At 46.5% G+C, this 23717-nt stretch overlaps 1 protein-coding gene across 17 annotated transcripts in view; it reads right to left on the bottom strand.

The window, feature by feature from the left end:
- Positions 1–19221, bottom strand: part of L3MBTL1 (L3MBTL histone methyl-lysine binding protein 1) — a 43792-nt gene extending 24571 nt beyond the window's left edge. For 15 of the 17 annotated variants that reach the window (XM_086702248.1, XM_086702252.1, XM_086702241.1 and 12 more), the window contains exons 1-7: positions 14533–18066; positions 8755–8907; positions 8376–8602; positions 7915–8056; positions 7536–7686; positions 7245–7374; positions 6523–6607 (exon numbers count right to left, since the gene is read on the bottom strand). In XM_086702248.1, coding sequence (XP_086558374.1) covers positions 6523–6607; positions 7245–7374; positions 7536–7686; positions 7915–8056; positions 8376–8602; positions 8755–8890 — 871 coding nt within the window. In that variant the 5' untranslated portion in view covers positions 8891–8907; positions 14533–18066. Of the gene's footprint in view, positions 1–6522; positions 6608–7244; positions 7375–7535; positions 7687–7914; positions 8057–8375; positions 8603–8754; positions 8908–14532; positions 18067–18607 lie in introns of those variants that run through there. The other 2 variants (XM_086702242.1, XM_086702243.1) reach the window with 2 other exon arrangements.
- Between the last annotated feature and the right edge of the window lie 4496 nt (positions 19222–23717).

The following is a 23717-nucleotide window of genomic DNA, read 5'->3' as shown; positions in this document are numbered from 1 at the left end:
AAGATCTTCTTGAAATGCAAAGTGCTGGTCTTGTGTTACTGGTCTTCCTAGGGTTCCATGAAGTCTGTCTGATCTGGATTCTAGCTCTGCCGTGCTCTGGCTCTCTTGGCTACTGCCCTGGATCATTCAGATGTGGAGTGATTTGTTACTCAGGAAGAAGCTTTTCTTCTTTAGCTGGAACCGCAGTGGCTAGAAGCATCTCCCTAGGAGCTGCCTAAGTTCCCTGGCCACTGTACTGAGCCTTGAGATCCCCACCATCTGACCCAGCTGGGCCAAAGCAAGTCTTTTCTTCATCAACTGATCAACCAAGCCATCAGACTGTCTCAGAGATCTACACCTACACACCAACCCAGAGTACATCTCTTCCCACTACCCTCTGTCCTGAGTGAAACCTGGATTGTCCCTTGAACACATCACTTGTGTTCCCTCAAGAAATCCTCAGTTCTCCCAATTGGCCTTTATCCAGACTTACAGAGCATGCCAAGGGAGGAGAGAGTAGGCTTTGGGACGCCAGCCCTGGCATCGTTTCCCCGCGTCTTGCCACTGCCATTCTACGTTATCCTGCATAATACCTCTTCACTTTTTCCAAATCACCACTATTATCACCAGCCCTTCACAACCCCTGAGCCTTTCTCCCCAGACGTTCTCACTTCTCACTCTTCCTAAACCGTACATGAGCCACTTGTTGGACTTCTCACCTCAGGAAGCTCTGCCCCTCCTGGGCTCCTAACTCTAAGTTCTTCTCCCCTCAGCCACACTCCAATGTGGCCAAGCTCTAAGACACCCCCCCTCTGCTGCCCAGGCCACAGTAGAGACCTCTGGCCTCCCCATCTTCTGTGTCTTACCCTTCCAACCCCCAACCATGCCACTTGCCTCCCTAACCCTTTATTATCTGCATTCTCTCACTAGTCACAATGCATAACAGGTATATAGACTTTACAGTTTACCATCACCACCATTTCCATTTCCCTTAACCATTCCTTCACCACTGAGTGAAGGCTTCACCATTGAGTGGGGCTTCCTGTGTGCCAAGGCTGGTGCCAGAAACTGGGGGTACAGGGATGCCTCAGAGACCTCACATATGTGGTCCCCTTTAATCTTCACACAATGTCTCAAGGAGATAGGTAGGACTCATGGTAATCCTTTTCACAGATGAGAAAAGAGATGAGAAATGGAATCCAGTGGAGAGAGATCTGACTACTAAACCCTTCAGTAATGACTAGACATCTCCTCCCTGACCAAGCCCCAGCCTCCTCTGGTTTCCTGCATCCTTTTCCCATGGTGAACAACAGGCTGAGCTGTTAGCTACACCCTCAAGACCAGATGAGTCCCAACGCTTCTGCGTACAGTTGTACAGTATGCACACTGTACACAGGTGCCCAGCCAAGAGGGTGAATGGGCTGAAATCCAGCCTAGGCTCCTTGCCGAGCCATGTGGCTAAGTCTACTGTGAAAAAAGGTTGCCTTTTTCTAATTGGGTCTGCTCAGAAAGGGCACCTGTTTACAATGTGTGTCAAGGTACCGCATAGGCCAGCTGTGGTACTCATCCTCTTTTGACTTCCAGAAATGCTCCTTTGCTTATTCCTGCTTCCTTAGACTAGATGCTCTTGACTAGCAGTTTCTTCAGCTAGCTCAAGCTGTCCAAAACCAAATTCATAACTTCTCTGCCAAAGCTGTGGTCTTCTCAGTCTAGTCCATCCTGGTCGATGGCACGAGTATCCATTCAGTCACATAAGCCAGGAACACGAGAGGGATCCTTTATGTCTCTTTTTTCACGCCCAGCCTCCTTCAGTCGCTGAGTTCTGCTGACTCCAACTTCTACCTGTCTCTCGAACCTATCCCCACCTCTCTCTATGCTCACTGTTGGTCTCACTTTGAGCCTGGTTCAAGAGCCCCTGGACTGATCTCTCCGCCTCAGATTCAGTCTATTGCCAGAATAGCTCTAAAATAAAAATCATTTCTTTCTTTGCTTTACATCCACAATGGCTTCTGATTTACAACCAAAAGTCCAAACACCTTTCTGCAGCACACAAAGCTGTCAGTGACTAGCTTACCATGCATTTCCACGTCCCTGTGTGCTTCTGTGCCTTTGCACATCCTCATCCCTCTGCCTCATAGATGCTGTCCCCACTGTGTCCCATCCTCTTATCTTCTTCTCACCCACAGCTCCGGCACTAGCACAGGGTTTTACACAGAAAGATAATCACCAATTGTTTGTTAAGTGAATGACTAGGAGGATGTATGTGTGCATGCACGGATATGTGGACGACTGGATGTACGGATGCAGGGATGTATGGATGTATAGACGCACAGAGGGAAGTAACATCATCCCACCTACCCTGTGCAGCCTTCCTTGGCTTTATGAGGCAGCACTTGTTCCGTGACAGTCCTTTGTACCTACATATCTCAACCACAACAGTTATTATACTATTCCATAACTACCTGTTTAAAAAATTTTTTTTCATTCATTATTTTTGATAGAGACAGAGACAGAGAGAGAGCAGGGGAGGAGGAGAAAGAGAGGGGGACAGAGGCTCCGAAGAGGGCTCTGTGCTGACAGCAGAGAGCCTGATGTGGGACTTGAACTCACAAACTGTGAGATCATGACCTGAGCCAAAGTCAAACGCTTAACTGACTGAATCACCCAGGTGCCTTCTCTCTCTCTTTAAAGTTTATTTATGTATTTTTGAGAGAGAGAGAGAGACAGAGAGGGAGAGACAGAGAGAGAGAGGCAGAGAGAGAGGAAGGGAGAGAATCCTAAGCAGGCTCTGCACTGTCAGCACAGAGCCCAACACAGGGCTCGAACTCATGAACCGTCAGATCATGATCCGAGGCTTAACCAACTGAGCCATGCAGGCACCCCTCATTCCTCAAATGTCTTGATGTCCCTGTGCTACCAAGCCCCCTTCCATCTGAGCACTTCCTTCTTGCTGCACTCTCTTAGCTGTATCTTCTTCCTCTTCTCTTGCCATCGGTGGTTCTTTCTCCCACCCCAACCCTGCTCCTCAATGATGGGAACCCTAGAAATACACCAATTGCTTCCCATTTCCTCTCTTTGTGCTGACTCTCTTGGGACGCTTCTTGAGCGCTGCTTCAGTAGTTTAGGTGGAGATAATTCGCAGATTAATGGTTCTAGCCAGACTTTCCACTCTAAGGTCTACAGGAGAGAAGGAAAACCTAAAGAACAGAATGCTATGGCTCAAGAACAACCAATCACAAGTAGTCACCAGGGTGCCAACCATGTGCTGGATCTTTTTGTTTTAAATTTGCCACAGAAACATGTATTTGCCTATCTCTTCTGCGGTATGGTTAGCCAGTATTTGCCTATCTCTTCTGCAGCATGGTTAGCCAGTTCAGAATCAGTTCATTTCAAGACAGAAAACTTAATCAAGAGCCTGCCGCTTGAGGTCAACATGTACCTGGCAAGGATCTATGCCTGGGAACACCAAGCCAAAGAGGCTGAGCTCCATAATGCTATGGTCTATTCTTCACTTGGCCTTCAGTTTCTAGTAAGTGCAAATGGACCTTTCTGAAAATCTCATGAAAGTCATGGACCATCTACCCAGAAAAATAAGCAATTCACAGAATTTTGCACATAAATTTAGATTAGGGACCTCAGTTAAGAAGGCACTGTTGTAAGAGTCCTACTGATAAATGACTTGTACCAAAGCACACACTCATATTCTCAACTTGCTCCCCAACTTTACGGCACACTCTTTGTATTTCAATATAAAATGTGTTTCCTATACCAAATTAAAAAATGGCATGGATCTGAATAAATATTTATCTAAAGAAAATATATAAATGGCCAATAAGCACATGAAAAGATGCTCAACATCATTAGCCATCAGTGAAATGCAAATCAAAACCACAATGAGATATTACTTCACATCCACGAGGATGGCTATAATAAAAAAGAGACAATAACAAGCATTGATGAGGGTGTGAATAAACTGGAACTCTCAAACTGGTGGGAATGTAAAATGGCACAGCCACTTAGGAAAACAGTCTAGCAGTTCCTTAAAAGGCTAAACATAGAGTTACCATATAACCCAGCAATTCACTCCTGGGTACACAATCAAGAAGAATGAAAACATATCCACACAAAAACTTACACATGGATATTCATATCAGCATTACTCAGAATAGCCCCAAAGTGGAAGCACCCCATATCCATCAATCAATAAATAAAGTGTGATATAACCACACAATGGAATATTACTCAGCAATAGAAAGGAATGGGGTACCAATGGCCGCTACCCCATGGATAAACCTTTAAAACACTGTGCTAAGTGAAAGAAGCCAGTCACAAAGAGCCACCATATTATGTGATCCCATGTATGTGAAATGTCCAGACTAGGCAAATCCACATCCACAGAAAATAAACCTGGGGTTGCCTAGGACTACAGGGGTATTGGTGGTTTTGGGGGGAATGATAGCTAAGGGACCCAGGGTTTCTTTTTGGAGTGATGAAAAAAATGTTTTGAAATTGATTGTGGTGGTGGTTACACAACTCTGTGAGTACACGAAAACCCACTGAATTGTACAATTCAAATGGATGGACTGCATGGTTTATGAATTCCATCTCAATAAAGCCGCTAAAAAAACCTGTACCTTGTAAAAATACATATGAAGCACTAACTGTGAAAACTGGATAGAGCAGACACCAATCAGAATGAAAACATTCCGCTCCTCAGAAAACATCATTTAGAAAGGAAAAAGCAAGCCAAAGACTGGGAGAAAATATTTTTTTTAGCATATATGTTTGATAAAGGACTTATATCCAGACTATATAAAGAATCAATAATAAGAAGATAAACAACTTGATTAAGAATGGGCAAAAATGTATGTCTCAGGCAACTATAAGGAAACAGAAGAAGATGCTTGCAGGACTGCTCTGAATGTGAAAAGGCTGTAACAAGTTGACCCCAAAGAATCCCACCTGATCTGGATGTGGGCAGAACGAGAGGGGACATGAGAATATCAGAATAACTGTTAATGACTAAATATACTGTAAAGACTTTTACCATGGTGTGTTAGAAAACGATTCTTCAAACAAAGTGGCTGTTGCAACGATAAAGCAGATATATGCGAGAGAGAGAGAGAGAGAGAGAGCGCCTGAGTACACACATGAGTTACACGGCTCTAAACCGTAAACTATTGGAACATCCTGTGAGGACTAGATAACGTCAGTCTTGTACAACATGAGCCCAGCAGCTGGCCATCTAACCGCCAAACAGTGTAAACAGAACACAGGTTCTCCACACACACACAGGACACTCAAGCAAACCTGCCACCCCCACCCTGAGCCCTAGATTCTTCTGCCAAAAGACCCCAAAAATGAGTGGGAAAAAATTTAGCCATAAATGCAAACTTCTGTTGACTAACAGAGTATCTTTCCTTGAAAAAAGGAAAAAAGACAGAAAAGGGAAAATATCCAGAAGATGGTGAGCAGTATGGTGAGAAGTATGAATCAAAAGATAACTCTGTACTGGACAAGAGGACCCAGCTAAAAGAATGCTGATTCATGAATCTAGCTCCCTAAGTAAGACAGAGCAGTTGAACCACTGTCTTGAGGAGTTAGACACTGTCTCCTTCCTCTGAATAAGACTTAAGAGGTCATAAACCAATGAGAGCTACGCTTTCGGCTTCTGATGTGAGAGCCTTGGGTGAGAGACAGCAGTGAAAATTTGGTTTGGATGTGATGGGCAAAATTTCCAATAGGCACTACAGAGTTCGGAACCCTGGGCACAGCCTGGGTTCCTCTGGCTGGCAATGATCTGTCAAGGCAGAATGTCTTAAGAACTCACCTCAGCCTCTGGCTCTCTCTGGGACAGGAAAGACAGTAAATCATGCAACTGAACCATGGTCCAAGTGGAACCACCAACATACGACTCATCCATTCATGCACTGAATAAACATTTATTGAGAGTCTACTCAACACCAGTCGCTAAGCTAAGTACCGAGGATACAATGATTAATACAGCTTTGAGGGAGGAAGGTAGACATTAAACAAGAAGTGTGATAAATGTTACTTAGCTTAGCGGACTGTTGTCACATGGGAATGGAGAAGGGCTGAGGGCCAGAGCTGACTATGAATGACTTTTGTTCCACTTTTTTTGGAACCAAAGGGCCAGAATGGAGGCCCAAATAGCAAGGTCAGAGGAATGACTGGTATGAACTTGCTCACACCACCAAAGGGAAGCAATGCCATGTGGTGCCATTAAAAGCTGTTTAAGTCTTTGGATACTGAGCCTGGCAGTGAGGCCTATTCACAAGTAGATAATAGAGAATACACAACTACATGATACAGTTCTCCCCATATACGCATACCAGCACATAAATCAGAATCATTGTCTCTCTCGCTCATTTTTTCTCCCTCTGTCTCACATACACCAGTTCATACTCATCTATATATATACCACTCACCATCACATTCCTAACCCATACTCCCAGCCTCACACCTCCAAAAGCATATACACACATCGCACCAATATATATACACACACACAGGCCACCATACCAGGCTGGCTGCTGTTCCACTCCTCACTTTCCGGGGTGCTAGCAGCGGGCTGTCCCTCTGGATCCTTTCCTTCTTCTTGCTTCTCCTGTGGAAGGCAAGCCTTATTCCTGTCCTCAAGGGTTGAAGTCCCAGACTCTATTCCCCTGCCTGGCTCCCTGGCCACACGGTGTTCAGTCACAAACAAGTGGAATTTCTGCTAGGCTACCAGCTGGAACACAGCTCCAGCGGACAACCCCTTATGAGGTTGAGGTGCACTCACATGACCATACAGCCCCTAGTGACGCAGTCTGATGACAATCTTCCTCATTCCCCTCAGAACTGCTCTGTGTGGATTTTACCTGCCCACTGGAACTTTCATGCTCTGTCTCTTCCAGCTTCTCTGCAACTAGAGCCCTGTGCTCCCAGGCCTCCGGCCTTGTGACTGGGCTCCGGTGATGGAGCTTTCCATCTGCCTACACACCTACTTGGGTGCTGCTTTATGTGAATGTGACTTAGCCCTGACATGAGACTGAGATGGGAGCTCCAGAAAGCAGGAGGGTGATTTAATCATTTTCCTCTAACCAAGTACAGGACCTGAATCAAAATGGGACCCCAAAAATATGATGAGTGAGCCATCATGTGTCTTCTCTGGCCCAGCCCCACAGCCTGGATTAACAGAGAGGGTCGTGGGAACTGAGGCAGTCTCTAGCCTCCGCTCTCCCTCCCCACTGCCCTCTTCCTACCAAGGCCTCTGGCTCCGACTCCTCCTCTGATGGGCTGTGGTATTCCCTGCGCTTCCTCTTCTTCATGGGTTTGAGGAGTTCAGAAGCGCTGGTGCTGGAGCTCTGGCCGGAGTTCTCCACTATGACTGACCTGAGGGAGGAAGGCCTGAGAGAAGGAAGCACCCACCCTGCACCACCCAGTCCCTCTTCTAAGCCCTGAACAGGAAGAGGGCTTGCCTCCCCCTCCCCCCCCCCCCCCCCCCCCCCGCCCCACAGCCAGAGCAAGTAGGGTTGCAATCCCCCCCCCCTTACCGCTCTTGGAACAGCGGTGGGCAGTCATCATTGGAAGAACCGGGATCCGGACCTGCGCTTTGCTGAGGTCCACACTCCTGGCACCGACAGTTCCCATCATCTTCTGGGGGGTCCTGCGGGGGATCTTCTGGAGGGTCCTGGGGGAGGTCGGCTGCGGGGGGGGCCAAAGGGGCCTCAGGCCTCCCACCCACCACAGCCGCACCTGTCAGGCCCCGCCCACCTCAGAGCCCAAGCCCCCTCAGGACCAATCCCTGGGTGCACTCACAGAACCAGGGCACCCTCACCCCAACCCCTAACCATGGAAACTCCTTGGGGAGCTCGGGCCTCGCCCCACCCGTGCAAGGCCCCAGTCTGGGGACTTGGTGGGTGGGGGTCCTACCGGGCTGTTGGGTGCCCGCATCGCCACCTCCCGCCGGGGCCTCGCCATCTTCATACTCGGCCACACCTTCTGGCCGCAGCTCTGGGCTCGGGGGCTGCTCTGCTCCTACCATGTTCAGCGGTGCGTACTCGCTTATCCGGAACTGGAGCGCAGGACGGTCTGAGGACAGGACTCCCGTACCCCCTCGACCCGTCCCCACTCGGCACAGTCCCCTCAAGCCGCCTTACTCCGCAAGGCTCGGCTCTGGGTGCCAGGCTCCAAGCCACGCCCCCAGCAGCCCTCCAGACTCCGAGCGCCTCCACCCCAGCCATGCCCCTAGAGTCCCGCACTCAAAGCCGCACCCCGGAACCCTTCATCGAGGCCCCTTCCCCCTCCTTCGCCTCGAGCCCCGCCCCTGGCCCGCTGGCTCCGCCCCTCAGGTGCGGCTCGCCGGGGGCCCGCCAATCCCCACAGACACTGACCCGCAGGCCGCTCCCAGGAGGCGGGGCCGCGGCCTCCGTCCACTCCAGGAGCCGCACTGTGGTGGCGCTGGAGCTGGCCACAGGCCCGGCGCTTAACTGCGGCAGAACGGTGGCCGTGACAGGTACACTGCCCGCCACTCGCTCCGGAGCGCCCACATGGATTGGTTCCCGCGGAAAACAGGACACGTCTAGGGCACTGCTGGGCAGGCCAAGGGTGGCCGAGCTGGCTGTGAACAAATACACGGACTGTCATGACACAGGTAAGCCTGGTGGTCGTGCCCCATGCATGTGTGTGGGCAGGTGAAGGTTTGTCTTTCTCAGGATCCATACCTGCCTAAGCAGGTATGCTCCTTCTCCCCAGACCCCTGGCTTGGCCCACCTGGGATGATGAAGGCAGTAGTGGGCAGGTGAGAGCCAGAACCTGAGCTGTCTCTGGCCACCAGGTGCACGTTGACCTCTCCTGTGGAGGGCCCCTTCAGTGTCCTCAGCATCTCCATTTCGGCATTCCCCTCCATCCTGGTAGGCCTACAAGCTGAAGACAACCCCTATGGCAATCAGGGCGGGAGGGGGCTTCTTTGAGGAGCAGCTGGTCACCCTCAGGCTGGCAACCTGAAGAGAAAATCCTCAACCCTAGGTAGAGCAGACTGTCTTAGGAGACCAACATAAACTCTGGCTCCTGGCTCCAACCAGGTCACCCAGATGAGGGCTCTGGCCAGGCCCTGCATCTCCCCCAGACTCTGGGAAATGGGCATGCGTGAGGGTGCCCTGTAAACTGTGATGTTCTGAACTGACTCTGGGGAGTAGGTCTTGGGCCGAGGTTCTGTCTGGCCAGCTGTCACGGCGTAGCCCAGGCTAAGTCCAAACTCCCCTCTCTCAACCCTGACCTCCAGCCCCACTAGAATCAATCCCTTCTCCCTCTGGAAATTTAGAGCCCTCAAGTACCAGGTTCTCTCTCACTCACAAGGTCCATTTTCCTGGGAGATGATCTTTCCTGATCACAGTCCTTTATAACACCTGCCCACAATCCTTCAACCCCAAGCACAGAGTGCACACCGTAACATCTGTTGAACAAATGCATGCATGTGAAGAGCACAGAGGTATCTGAGAGCCCAGACAGTGCATGAGTTTGCTATAAATAATGCAAGGGCGAAAGAGGCATTTAATACAGAGGTGGTTGAAAGGTAAATATATGGGGAAAAAACACCTAATGACATAACAAATATATTTAATATCTATCATTTACTTAACTCTTAAACTATCTTGGCCACTGTTAGTGCCTTACCAGCATTGTCCAGTAGAATCTTCTGTGATGATAGAAATATCTTAGGCCTATATTGTCCAACACAGTAGTCGCTAGCCACACATGGTTACGGAGCACTCGAAATGTGGCTAGTGTGAACAAAGAACTGAACTTTTTAATCTTCATTTAAATTGGAATAGCCACAGTGACCACAGTTACTGTATTATACAGCAAAACTGTACACGTATTATAATTGGCCTGTCGGCACTACCTACAAAACACATCTCAAAGTCTGACAACTTCTCTCCATTTCCTTGCTGCCACACTAGTGCCAACTGCTATCAGCTCTCCTTGGACTTGAGAAACTGCCTCCTAACTCATTTCCCTCCTTCCTTGCCTGCCCCCTATAGTCTATTCCCAGGCAAGAGAAAGCTTTAAAAATGTAAACCGAATCACATTATTTCCCTATCTAAAATTCTTCTATGGCTCTCCACTGTCCTTAGAACAAAATCCAAGTGCTTTATCCTATAGAATCTGACCCCTGTCTTCCCCTCTGACCTTATCCTCCATCAATCTTCCCCTGTTCTCCACCCTCAACAAACACTGGTTTCCTTCTGTTGATTAACAAACATTCCCACCACAGAGCCCTTGATCCTTGCTGTTCCCTCTGCTTAGAATGCTCTTCCCCATCCTCTTTGCTTGGCTGTCCCCCTCCCATCCTCCAGGCCTTGGCTCAGTGGCCATCTCCTCAGAAGAGGTCTTTCCTGGCCATTCAATTTAAAGCAGCACACCCCTCACCCATTCCACTACTGCCTATCCCATTACTGTGTTTATTTCCTTCACATCCTTCATTACAATCAATAATGATCTTCATTTACTTATTTGTGTTTGATCAGTCAACCCCACTGAGATAGAAGTTCCATGAAGGCAAAGATTTGTTATCTGTCTTGGCCACTGCTCTATGGCCAGTCCTCAGAATAGTGCCTGCACACAGTAGGTGCTAAAAAAATGTGTTGTATTTCAGTAATTTCAACTTGTTAATAAAAAGCTCTGTATATGTGATTGATACTGGGTTGCTTTAAGGAGTTAGCAGTAATTGACAATGGCTTCTGGCATACACGTTAAAGGAAAACATAGCCTAGGCTTAAGACTGACTTAAGACTATGAATCTCAGCTCCACCACTTACACCTGTGCTTCTAAGTAGCTTACCCTCTTTGAGCCTCAGTTTCTTCATGTGTAAAATGTGGCAACGGTATATGCCTCAAATGGCTGTGGTGAAGACTAAATGGACAAAATACGTAAAGTCTTGGTAGCAGCAGAGCAGACCTTTGACAAATCCAACTCCACTCCCTTTTAACAGAAATCCCAGGAAGCTTGGTAGCTTGTTGGCAAAATCAGCTTACAGTGCTCACTGTCTCTCCCAGCCTCCCTCCTGCTATTCTTGTGCATTCATTTATTTTCCAGATTTTCTTCCTTAAAATAGAGTCCATCCTCTGTATTATAGAGTATGTAATCAGGTAGGCAACGGCTAGATACATAACCTGATTAATTCAGGCAACGTTCAAACCAAGGTGTGTCCCGTGTTAAAATTATAAAATAGAACTCCCTGAATTTCAATTCTCCTTATTTTGTTTTGCACAGCTGATGTACCATTTTAAGTGCTTTTCAATAGAGTCAATCTTTTTACTCAAAACCTTGGCAGTCATTAAGAGTCAATGTGGTAGGATGCCTGAGTGGTTCAGTCAGTTGAGCGTCAGACTTGGTCATGGTCATGGTCTTGTAGTTTGTGAGTTCGAGCCCCACGTCGGGCTCTGTGCTGACAGCTCAGAGCTTGGAGCCTATTTCAGATTCTGTCTGCCTCTCCTCTGCTCTCACTCTGTCTCTCTCTCTCTCTCTCTCATAAATAAACAGAATCAAAAAAAATTAAAAAAAAAAAGTCAGTATGGTTACTCCTGGAAGAATTTCATTCTGTTTCCAAACTTATCACATGCTTTAGGTGTATCCAGGAAGGGAGGCTAAGGGGACTGCCCTGCTATTCAGTTTGTTGCCCTCGTTTCAGCAAACACTGGAGGGCCAACTAGGTGTCAGCACCGTTCTGTGCCCTGCGAAGACAGTCTCAAAAAAGAGTGCTCTCATGAAGCATATATTGTAGAAATAAGGGATAGGGTTGGGCTGGAGATATAAATTTGAAAGCCATCATGTATAGCTGGCATTGAAAACCATAAAGCTGAGTACAAAGACAAGGTAGGAGCTTTGGAGCTCACGAAGATTTATAGGTTGGGAAGAGGAAGAAGATCTAGTAATAGAGCTTCTCATGAGGTCAGGGGGAATCCAGAAGAGTCTGAGCTTCTGGAGGTGACATGAGCAAAGTTTTCAGGAAAGGGGGCCAGATCAAGTCAGGTGAGGGAGTGGACCGTTGGGGCAATAAGGAGTCATTAGAAACCTTGACAACAGCCACTTCCAAGGAGCTGTGGACATAAAAACCTGGCCGGAGTGGGTTCTAGAGAGAGATCATGGATTAGCTCAATACTTATTGAGCACCTACTATGTGCCAGGCCCTGTTCCAGGCAATGCAGATTTATCAATGAACAAAATAGACAACCCCTGTCACTGAATCCACATTCTAGTGGGGGAAACTAACAGTAAGGATTGATCCTCGTGGGAGAATAGGAGAAAAGGAAGTGGAAACAACGGGACTACCAACTCTCTTAAGGAGGTTGTGATGTGAAGGAGAGCATGGAGTTGGGGGATGGTGTTTGGAGAGTGATGTGGTCTCAAGGAAGGGGTGTGGGGTGTTTGTTGGTTTGTTTTTAAATAGGAGATGTCACAGCATGTTTGTACCTGAGGAAAATGAGCCTATGGAGAGGAAAAAACTGACAGGGCAGGGAAGAAAGACTCAGTCTAGAAGACAAATCCTTGAATATGCAGGAGGAAAGGGGACACAGTGCATCTGTGATGTGGGGACCCAACACACGGTAGCCTTGGGCTCCTGCCAAGAAGCACCTACTGCTTGTGTTCTTCCTCCCCAGCTAGACCATGAGTTCGGAGGCCTGAAACTGCTTTCTCTGTGATCTGAATTCGTTCCTCCTCTGCCGCTGCCACCCCTTGTGCTTGCAGCCCATGTGGCATTTTCATAAACACTGTCCCACCTGGTACACACAATAGCACAACCAGTCCGAAATGGCTCCCGGGCCTGAGCCAGGTGCCAGGAACATCCACTCCCACCCCTAGAGCCTGCTTGCAACTTCAGAACCCCACTTCTGTGTCCTGCGCATATATGGTTCCTTCTGCTTGGTACCTTTCCATATCCCATAGGTCTGGAAAAATCCTAATCACCCTCCAAGATCCAGCGTGAGTGACACCTCTTCCTTGAAGTGTTCCCCAAATTCACCCCAAAACAAAGTTAATCATCTCCTTGACTGTGCTCCATTCCACCACAGTCTAATTATGTATTAACTTGTGGGTCTCTGAGATGGCACAAAGCAGCTGATGTGTAAAAAGCCTGACACAGAGGTTGCACTCAACAGTCACTGAATGAATGAATCAGAGAGCTGGGAGTAAAAAGTGGTCAACATATTAGAAACAATGATATTGAAATACATCAATGGTTTAGCCATTCATTCCTTAGGGGCTAGAATACAATTTCCTCCAGCGTTGCTCAGAGGCTAGGGGAGGAGGGGATAAAGAGGCAGTCAGCTACCCTGAAGGCAGCCCGGGGCAGTCAGCTTCTCTGGGAATTGCCCTCAGCCAGGGGAGCTGCCTCGCCCAAGTGCCCTCTCCTGGAAGCAGCCATCCTGTCAGACTAGTTGATAAAGGGCAGAAGGGCCTTGCTCCTTGCCTCAATTTGGGTTATCTCAGCAGGGCCATGTCCCTTCCAGAGCTATCCCTGGGACAGGTTGAGGCCTCTGCAGAGACTACGTTGGCAGTTCAACTTCTGCCCACCACTTTGCTGTCTTCACTGTCCTACAGGTGATACTCCCAAGGGCACTCCAGTAAGTCTGCGCTCACATCTCCCTCCCGGAGTCTGGTTTCAGGGAACCCGACCTAAAACAGTCATTGGGTCCCTGGGACAGAGCGGTCTCTGGCACATAGCATATGCTCGGTAAACATTTATTGAATGAGTATGTCCCTGTTTATTTTCCCTCCCTATCTGCTAAGGTTCTTCCCACTGCTTGCCCTTCAAGGCTTCGTATACAACAGACGCTCAATAAAGGCCCTGGCTCTAGGTGTTGGGAGTGGGGTTAGCGCCCCAGACATCCCCACACGCCTCAACACACACACACTCAGCCCCAGCGAGATCGGGCGCCACAAACTTGGGGCCTGCCCCCAGCAGCTGCGGCCGGGACGCGGGAGGGGCGAAAGCCGGCTCCGGGGTCGGGACCGCCGACCGCCCGCCCTCGGAGGACTGGTACAGACGGCGGCGGGCGGGGCGGCCACCGACCCGTCGGCCACGCGCAACGGTTACTTTTAAAAACGCCAAAATGGCGGAATTCTTTTTATTCTTTCCCTTTATGGCAAAATAATAATCCCATTTCCCGTTATAAAAATCGGAAACCAACGGTAGGAAGAAGAAAGTTTGCCAGATGACCCATTTCCTAAGAAACCCCAAAGCCCGCCCTCTACACCTTCCGTCGTATTAATGAAAAACTCTTAATTGACTACATTTCGCTGAAGACGGAGCCGCCGCCTCTCCCACGCGCGGTCGCGGCCCCCAGCCCCGCAGCGGCCGGCCCCAGCCCCGGTAGCGCTCCGCCCGGACCCCTTCCAGCCCGCTCCCCCCGCCCTCGTCCCCAGCCCGCGTCCCCCGCCGGAGGCACTCGCCACGAGCCGCGCGCCCGGACCGCGCGCTGGGCACCTGCGGCAGGGCGGGCGGCACCCCACACCCTGGGCCGAGCCCCCGCCGCGGGGTCCCTTACCTGCGAGGCCCGCCCGTGGCCGCCCGGTGCCGAGCCGCCGTCCGAGCCCCGCGCGGCGCGCGCCTGCGCGCAGAAGGGGCGGGCCCGTCTCCCTGCAGGACGCGGGGCGAGCGCCGAGTGGGAGCAAGGGGCGCGGGCCCGGCCGCGTGGGCCTAGTGGCCTCTCCCCTTGCCTTCTCGGTGGAGATTCATCCTGCCCCCCACCCTCCGCATCTCGGCCAACTGTGTGCAGGGGGCGCGGGACCCGCCGAGCCGGAGAGCGACCCTGCTGGGCCCTAGCGGAGTGGCCAGTGACAAAAGACGGGGTTGCACTCCCGCACGCGTCCCGGCTAAGGCGCTGCGGTGCCCAACGCCCTCCTACCGCGCCGCCCCACCCCCAGCCTGGAGAAGGGGAGCCAAGGAGCCTCAGACAACAGCCTCACAATGGGTGAAGGGGCGTGCGACCAGAGGAAAAGGCCTAGAGGGGCGTGGGTTCCGATTCTGACCCTGCCTGGCGTAAAGGGCGGCACTGACCAAACCTGCGTTTGGATGACCCTGTTGCCACGGCTACTAGTGTGACCTGGAGGACATCATTTAATCCTGGCACTAATTTCTCCGTTTGTAAAGACTAACCTACTTCATGGCATATAGTTCCTGTTTTGGTGTTACCTTGAGCAAGTCACTGCTTCCCTGTGCTTCAGTTCCCTTGATCTAACTGGAAAGTGGATGTAATAACATACTGCATGCAGATGAAAACAGGGCAACTCTTGGTCCAGCCTAGAGCTGGGGGCTCCTCTCCCACACCAAAGGATTTAACCTAATCCCTCATTTTACAGAAAAAGGACACTGCTGTCCATTTGGCCTGCTAAGATCATGACCACAGTCAGACCTCCAGCCTCCTGACTTGGTCCCAATGAGAAAAAGATTCCTAATTAATTGTAGGCAAATTCCCAAACTGTGATCATCAGATTTAAACCTGGTTCAAATAAACCAGACTTTATTCTGGTTGCCACGCCAACGCATTACATGTGTTCTTCCTTGCTGCAATGTCAATTTTTAATCACATCTCATATTATTGGGAACAGAACTGCATCAGTTGAGGATGCTGGTTGCCATAACAATGTAAGTCTCTTTATACACACCAATACACACACAACCATCCGGTCTTTTTTTCTCTCATCTCTACCCAGACTGCTTGTTCTAGATTTTCCAAAAGGTTTATTTTAGGTATTCAGATTACAAGAAAGTGATGGAACTACACAAACACATGGCTTCTCAATTACAAATGCATCTTTCAGACAGTGATTCAGACAGACAAGTGGAATCTGAGCCAGCAGGATGCAGGAACGAGCAGGAGTTGCTAAGACATTATTCTGCCCATTACCAGTATTTGGTTGGTCCAGATACTTTTGGTTGGTGGTCTTGCTTGCTTGAACACCTTCGGGGATGCAGAGCTCCTCCCAAGTTGATGTGATTTGGGGAAGGTTCTCTCACAGAGCCAGCGTTTGTTGTGCTACGCCAGAATGCCCTCAAAAGCAAGTGAGCTAGTCCAATCTTTCCCTCAAGTGACGCCCCCCTTCTATGTCAATAGCCCCAAAGTCTTCTCCAAGTTAACCTTCCACCCCAGTGGACCCAAATTTGATTGAAATGTTGATAGCAGAAGAAGAGAGAAAACTGTTGTGAGCAGCCAACAACTTTGTTCCTACAAAATTTAGTTCACTCTTGGTGCAGTCAGTTTTAGGAAAATCATCAAAACATGCCCTTTATGTAAGTGTGCAAACATCTCTGGTTCTGACAGAAGATTTTACTAACAGGAAGCCCTTTCTAGCATAAACATGCCAAAATCCTAGGTAAAATATTACAAGAAAAAAAGGAAACCAGCAAAGGAGGAAGAAGAGTGAATTCATGGTTGAATTTGCAATAAGGGGAACGAACAGGAGTCAGAAACAAGAGGGAAACAGAGCAATAAGGAAGGGGTGGCCTGGTGTCCTTCTTGTCCTGGAGGCTGTTATTGGATAGACAGGGACCAGCTGCTAAGGACCGGGGTTTCATCACACACTTCATGGCAGGAGATGGGATCTTAAGTCCAGGTGATACCAGGAGCAGGTACTGAAAAACGCATGAAAAGACCACATCCCCAGACAATGTAATTGTGGGCTCCATAGTGGGAAAGGCAGGGGAGACACAAGACACAAGTTTCCAAATATGATTAGCTTCAGGTCCTGCTTCCCCCAGAGCATGGGTTTTTATTACCCAAAACTTCAGACGTTGACTAAGTTTACATTTGGGTTTGGGAACTGAAGCTTCTATTTGTAACCGCTAGGAAAAAACTTGTTTCAGTGAAGCCCAGAGCTTCAGCTATTTCATTTCCTTTACCCTCACTCTGTAAATATCTGAACCTTGTTCTCAACAATTTGTCTTATGATGATCCTGAGGAACCCAACAAAAAAAGAATCAGCTGACCAAGCCATATTCATTTTCTATCAAGGAACAAACTGGTGGCTTAAAACAACACAAATGATCAAAGCCCAAATTGGGTCTCACTGGGTCTCAAGGGGTTTTATTTCCCAGTACCAAGGATTTTCTCCCCAAGGAATTTACCTTGTCAAGGGGACAAACACCACTTAGGAAAGGTGGACCAAGAACCGAAGTCTATACAAGCCATTATTTTGCTTTACTCTGACTCTATCTGCTCCAGGGCATCTTCTGGTGTCATTTATCAGATACCTCCATTTAGGCTATGACAGAACACCACAGACTATACTAGGTGTCTTACAAAAAAAGCTTATTTCTCACAGTTCTGTAGGCTAGAAAATCCAAGATCAAGACACTGGCAGATTTCATGTCTAGTGAAGGCCTGCTTCCTGGCTTCACCAACAGTCATCTCCCTGCTCTGTCCTCACACGGCAGGAGGAGCAAGGGATCTTTTATACGGGTGCTAATTCTAATCATGAGGGCGCCACCTTCATGACCTAATTACCTCCCAGAATCCGTACCTCCAAGTATCATCACATTGGGGATATTTCTACATGAATTTTGGGGAGATATAAACATTCAGTCCATAGCACATCATATCCCACAATCAGCTGTTTGGATGAGGTTGGAACTTACCTTCCAATCTCCCTTCTTCCACTCAAGGAACACACATTGGCTTTCTGGTACAAACCAGCTACTTGGACAGTGTTGGCCAGGTATGGGGGTGGCAGAGTAGGTGGGCATCTCCCTTAGAAAAGCTTATCTACTGAGAGGCAAAAATAAAGTTCCTTGGTGTACTTATTAACTCAAGAACCTCTCCCTGGCTTTGGACAGGAAATGAAAAAAGTCAGCCTTTCAACTTTGCTTTATTTAGCAACATCAAGTTAGCGTAAGGTTTTATACTTTATTGAAATACGAAATATTTGTTATCTGTTAAGAAACACGGCACACACTCCAACTGAGTAAATCTGAAGAGAATTTAACAAAGGGTCTATTTTTAAAGGGATGGGCAGGTTGTTGGAAAATCACAATTATTAGAGTAAAACCATTGGGGCTAGGAAAGAAAAGGGGAGACTGTGGTTACCAGTCTGTAACTTGTGGTTACAGAGAGGAGGGCTGTGGAAATAGGTGTTTCAATCTCAATCTTTTCGCTCTCCTTTCCTACTGCTTTTCCCTAATGGCTGAACCTAATCAGAAATCAGAGGGCAAAAGAGTATGTGGACGGAGCCAATAGAGATTAACTTCCTGGGGCTCAGAACAGAGAATGGAGGCATGGTGGTGTGGGAGGGCCAAATGGGAAGTGTCTATTTGTTTAGGCAAAATGAAATTACTAACCCCCTAAGTTTTTCTTCTTCGTACACAGGTTGGTGGATTTAGGCTGGGCGGTCTCAAGCTGTAGGCTTGAGGCTAACAGGCACCTTCCCTTACCCCCTGACACCTGTCTCATATCCTAGGACCAGCAGGCTGACAGAGGGATATTATTCTCATAGTGATGGTAGAGATGCAAAAGACCAAGTCCATTTGTGTAAGCATTTAAGCCTTTAGTCATGTTGTGTGTTTCCTGTAGCTACAGTAACTAATTACCATAAATTTGGTGACTTATTAAAACAAAAATTTATTACCTTGCAGTTGTGGAGCTCTGAAGTCCAAAATGGGTTTCATTAGTCCAAATGGATTGAGGGGATGTTTAGCCTGGAGAGGACCTTCACAAGGTTAAGCTGTGGGCAGGGCTGTGCTCCCTCCAGAGGCTTTAGAGAACTGTTTCCTTGTCTTGAGGTTCCTTCTGTTTTCAAAGCCACAGCGTAGCATCTTCTGGTGTCTGATTTTGCTTGTTTTCGCATCAGCTTTTTCTGGTCCTTTTACCTTCCAGCCTATTGTGATTACACTGAGCCCGCTTGGATAATCCAGGATAAGCTTCCCATTTCCGGACCTTAATTTAGTCACACCTACAAAGTTCCTTTTACCACGTTAGGTAACATATTCACAAGTTACAGGGTTAGAAGACAGGCATCTTTGGGGAAGGGGAGGGCAGTATCTAGTCTACTAAACATGTCATGCCTACCAAAATTCCACTGGTCAAAATCAAAGGACAGGAGGTACTCTGCTCATTAAGGGAGGATGGGGATACACACACACACACACACACACACACACACACACACACACTCACACACACCTATAAAAGAATCTGGCAAGGCCTTTAAGAAGTATTTATTGGGGCGCCTGGGTGGCGCAGTCGGTTAAGCGGCCGACTTCAGCCAGGTCACGATCTCGCGGTCCGTGAGTTTGAGCCCCGCGTCGGGCTCTGGGCTGATGGCTCAGAGCCTGGAGCCTGTTTCTGATTCTGTGTCTCCCTCTCTCTCTGACCCTCCCCCGTTCATGCTCTGTCTCTCTCTGTCCCAAAAAAATAAATAAACGTTAAAAAAAAAAAAAAAAAAAAAAAAAAGAAGTATTTATTGAATGTGAGTTTAGACTATTATGACTCGGGTATCATACTGATCATCTTACTATAATCACAGCCACAGCTATCCAGGCTTGAGTTCCTGCTGGGTCCGCAAGGGAATGTCATCTATAGCAAAGGTGGATACAAGCTGTAATTTAAGATCTTATTTGTGCATCCCAATTATAATGCTGCTGTGTATGCTACAATCACACTGAAATTTAGGCTCTGAATTTCCTTCTCCCTCTACTCCTATCACCCAGAACAAGAGGACACATTATTTACTTTAAACCCTTCTCTGAAGGTGAAGAGATTCTGCAGGAATACTAAAGTTTCCTCACTCCTTTGCCAGAACTGGCCCAGAATTCAGCTGAACATCTATTAAGGCAGGGAGTCCACATACTACTTGCTTTGCTCTGAGGAGGTTAAAGCAAACCTAGAGTGCTGTTGCTACTAGTGGGCCCCATTCTGTAAGGATACTGACAAACCAAATTCAAAACTGATGAACTGGAAAGGGCTGAGTGGATGTTTAGCCTGCAGAAGACCTTCCCAAGAGCAGACAGTACTATGATCTGTGGGGCCTGAGAAAGATCCAACTAGTAGCAATGAACACCCAAAAGTCCAGACTATACTCACAAAATACTATTTCCAAATAAAGATAACCAGAGCTCACTGGAGAAATGGCTGCCTCCAGATCTGAGATTAGAGAGAGGAGCCTGGAAATCTCATATTAGAAAGAAAAGAAACTGATAAAGATTATTAAGGTTGCTTCAAATGAACTCATGAGGCAACCTGAGTTGACTTTCATGAACCAAAGACAGAACAAGGCAACATCAATAAGGAGAACTCCAATGGATTAAAAAAAAAAAAAAAAAAAAGGTGTGTAAAATCACGGTTTGCGGGTTTAATAATAGATTCAGGAAAAGATCATCAATGGCTGCCAATAACAAAAAGATACCCAAATAGTTTTGGGAAGGAAAACAAAACAGATCTGATAAAACCTCTAGAATAATGGGTCTCAAGTTTGAATAAGCACCAGAATCACTTGGAAGGCTTATTGTAACACCTATGGCTGGACTCCACTTAGTTTCTGATTCTAGGGTGGGGCTTGAGAAACTCTGTTTTTAACAAATTCCCATATATGATGCTGATGTTACTGGGCCAGGCACACTTTGAGAACCATCGTATTGTTCTTAGATCTAGTCTAGAACATGCTAAATATCATTAGCATGCAATCAGCAAAATCAAGACCGAAAAACTACTCAATAGTGGCCTTCAAAAAATATACTGCAAGGGACAAGAGCACAAGGAGATTTAGGTCTTTTAGTCGTATATAGTGAATGGTCTTCAGCTGGAGTATCTAGGATTTCCTTCAAAATTATCTGGAGAGGAAATCGACAGACATACATTGTTAAAGCTGAATTAAGTATTCAGGAGTTGGTTCACCATACTATTCTCTAACTGGTGCTTGCAAGCTCATAAAATCAAAGTAACAGCAATATATTTAAATAGTATACTCAAGGCTGTTCATGAATAGCTAAAAAGTAGCAGTGGTCACTTAATCAGATACTTGGGCACCATAATCAGCAACTGTGCTTTGCCTACCTTTTCCTCAATTGGCTAGGAAAGAAAGTATTAGGGTTTGACTAGAGTATTTTAGTCCATGGAGTGACTATGCCAATGCTTTGATAACAGCATTTACCCCCACAACAATACTAGAGGGCATGGTTTTACACAAGAGAACATGGCTTATTTTCTATGGAATCTATTAATCTCTCCTCTATTTAAAGTAGCCTCCTGCTCCCTTTTTGGCCCTGGGCTAGGAGAACCACACTCCAGCTTTCAGTGGTAATGGTGTACTCTCTGATGCTATCCAAGCTCTCCCTTCAGCAGCTCTTAGAGTATTAGCTCCTTCTCTTCCTAAAAACAAAAACCCCTTTTCTTAACTTTATTTATAAGACAGTCTATTCACAGGAAGTACTGCCTTACAGGTTATTATAAGATGACTGGACATGATGAGCTGAAGATAATCTCATTCTTGTGATATTCCTGCTAAAAATGCAATGAGGAGACAGCAGACAAACCCAAATTGAGGGCAATTCTACAAATAACTGTCCTCTACTTTTCAAAATGACAAGGCCAAGAAAAAGGCTGAGGACACGGTCCAGATTAAAGGAGACCGAAAAGCCATGACAACAAAACGTGGCAAATGATCCTGAACCAATAGAAAACAAAGAATTATTAGTGGTCAACTGAGACAGATCTATGGAGCATGGATTAGACAACAGTACTTTATTGATGTTATTTTTGGTAGGCACTGTAGTTTAACACAATGTCCCATTCCTAGGAATTAGTTTTTAAGGAAAGAACAGCAAGATGTCTCTATTTTCATATGATTCAGGAAAAAAATTTTTGTAAATGAAACAAAGTATAATTAGTGATGGGAAAAGGGTATACAGTTTTTTGTACAAGATTTTTCTGTTTATCAAAATTATTACTTAAAAAGTCTATTCATTCTCTACTCTCTGAGCCTTCCTTAATCTGAGTGCTTTTCACTAAGAGGAATTATCTGACATTGTTTTTTTGTTTTTCTTTAACGCTTTAGGGCTGTTAGGAACTGAACCAGGATTTAAAGCCTGCCTCTGCTAATAAATCTTCATGCTAATTCCATGATTTCCTCAGAAATGATATTGAAAATGGGTATAAACGAGTGTAAACAGTAAATAAAAACTTAATTACTAAGTTTCCTAGTGCTTGAGCTGTAATACTCAGTACCACCTGCTTTTGCAAAATTCCAATGAGCTCTGATGAGACTACCCGGGAAATACCAGTTCTTTCAGATTTACATCTCCAGAAGAATACACAAGAAACTAGTGTTCCTGGCTTCTTCCATGGGTTCAAAGGTGAAATTTGCCATGTTAACCTTTTTAGATCTCTCAATTTTTGACTCCTTTCTATTCAAGTATTATAAAAGGTTAATCACTTAAGTACTATACTGAGGGCCCATCTGTAGGGTTGCTGTAACCTAGCCAAGCAAATCTAAACAAGCTATTGAGGACCTAGATCAATTACACAATTGCATTAACTCATCCTTTTGGCAAATGGAAACCTGGTGTTAAACATACATAGATCCATCTTATTCAAGATGTGGTCATTGCCTCAAAAAGTTCAAAATTTAATGTGTAAATTGGTAATTAGTAGGTACCAAACCATGTAAAAAAACTTTCTTATCGTTTGATATTGAACATTAAAAATAGTATTTTTCATTCCTGCTACACAAGCCAAGGGATTAAATAGAACAATGAGGATACTGAACAAGTATGCTTACTATATATCACTCAGGAGCATACTAGTCAGCCATTTAAAATAGCAGATCTTAGTAAAAGCAAACTGCAGAACACCACTCACGGTAAGGACTAACAGCTTATTGGGAAAAATAGGTTTTATGATCAAATAATTCTGGGCAGTGACAGATACTGTTAACGGCAGCTACCTTAGCCAGTGAGCTCTAAAGGAAAGATACCTTATATTCCCAAGTATATATTAATTTTGCAATTAAGTCAAAACTTAAGAACAAAACATCCAACAGCCATAGGACTGAAATTGGATAAAGTCAGAAAACTGCCTTCTGAAAACAAGGTAAATAATAAAAACGTGAGGTTTCCTAAATGTAAACTGCCGAAGTTTAGAGTGCTCCAAGTCTAAATTAAGGAAATTAGGTTAAGGACTTTGGAAAAGGTGAATAAAGCTTCCTGGTTTACCTGAAAAATACGTCACAGAAAATGCTCAAACCACTATTAAGGTAACAGGTAAATTTTATGTGAAAGCAAGACAATACAAAAAAGTTTCATACGGTTAATCCTTCACAACAGCAGATAGTACTTATTATGGCTATTACATGTCATATGACAACATGTTCCTGATATTAACCTCTATTTTTAAAAAAAGATTTTAAGTAATCTCTACACCCAACATGGGGCTCAAGCCATAAACCCCAAGGTCAAGAGTCTATGCTCCACTGATGGGGCCAGCCAAGTTTCCTGATCGTCATCTTTAATCTCCACAACTCATGGCTTGTCCTTGCCAATTTCATGGATGACATTAAAGCACAATGACTTGCCCAAGATAAACCATCCACTATGTCGATCCTAAAACAGGTCTCTGAGGAACTGAAAAGCCCTTTTCCTCATACTCAAGTCAGGAATGGCTTGCCAACTGGCAACTCTAGTTGAAAAAACCATTTACCAAATATTTGGTACTAAGTGGGAATACACAATAAATCCAAAACCAGC

This window comes from Puma concolor, chromosome A3 (genome assembly GCF_028749965.1).
Source record: "Puma concolor isolate L17-30 chromosome A3, mPumCon1.1.hap2, whole genome shotgun sequence".
Taxonomy (NCBI): Eukaryota; Metazoa; Chordata; class Mammalia; order Carnivora; family Felidae; genus Puma; species Puma concolor.
The sequence above is the reverse complement of the archived record's forward strand: the minus strand, read 5'-3'. Positions and strand labels throughout refer to the sequence as shown.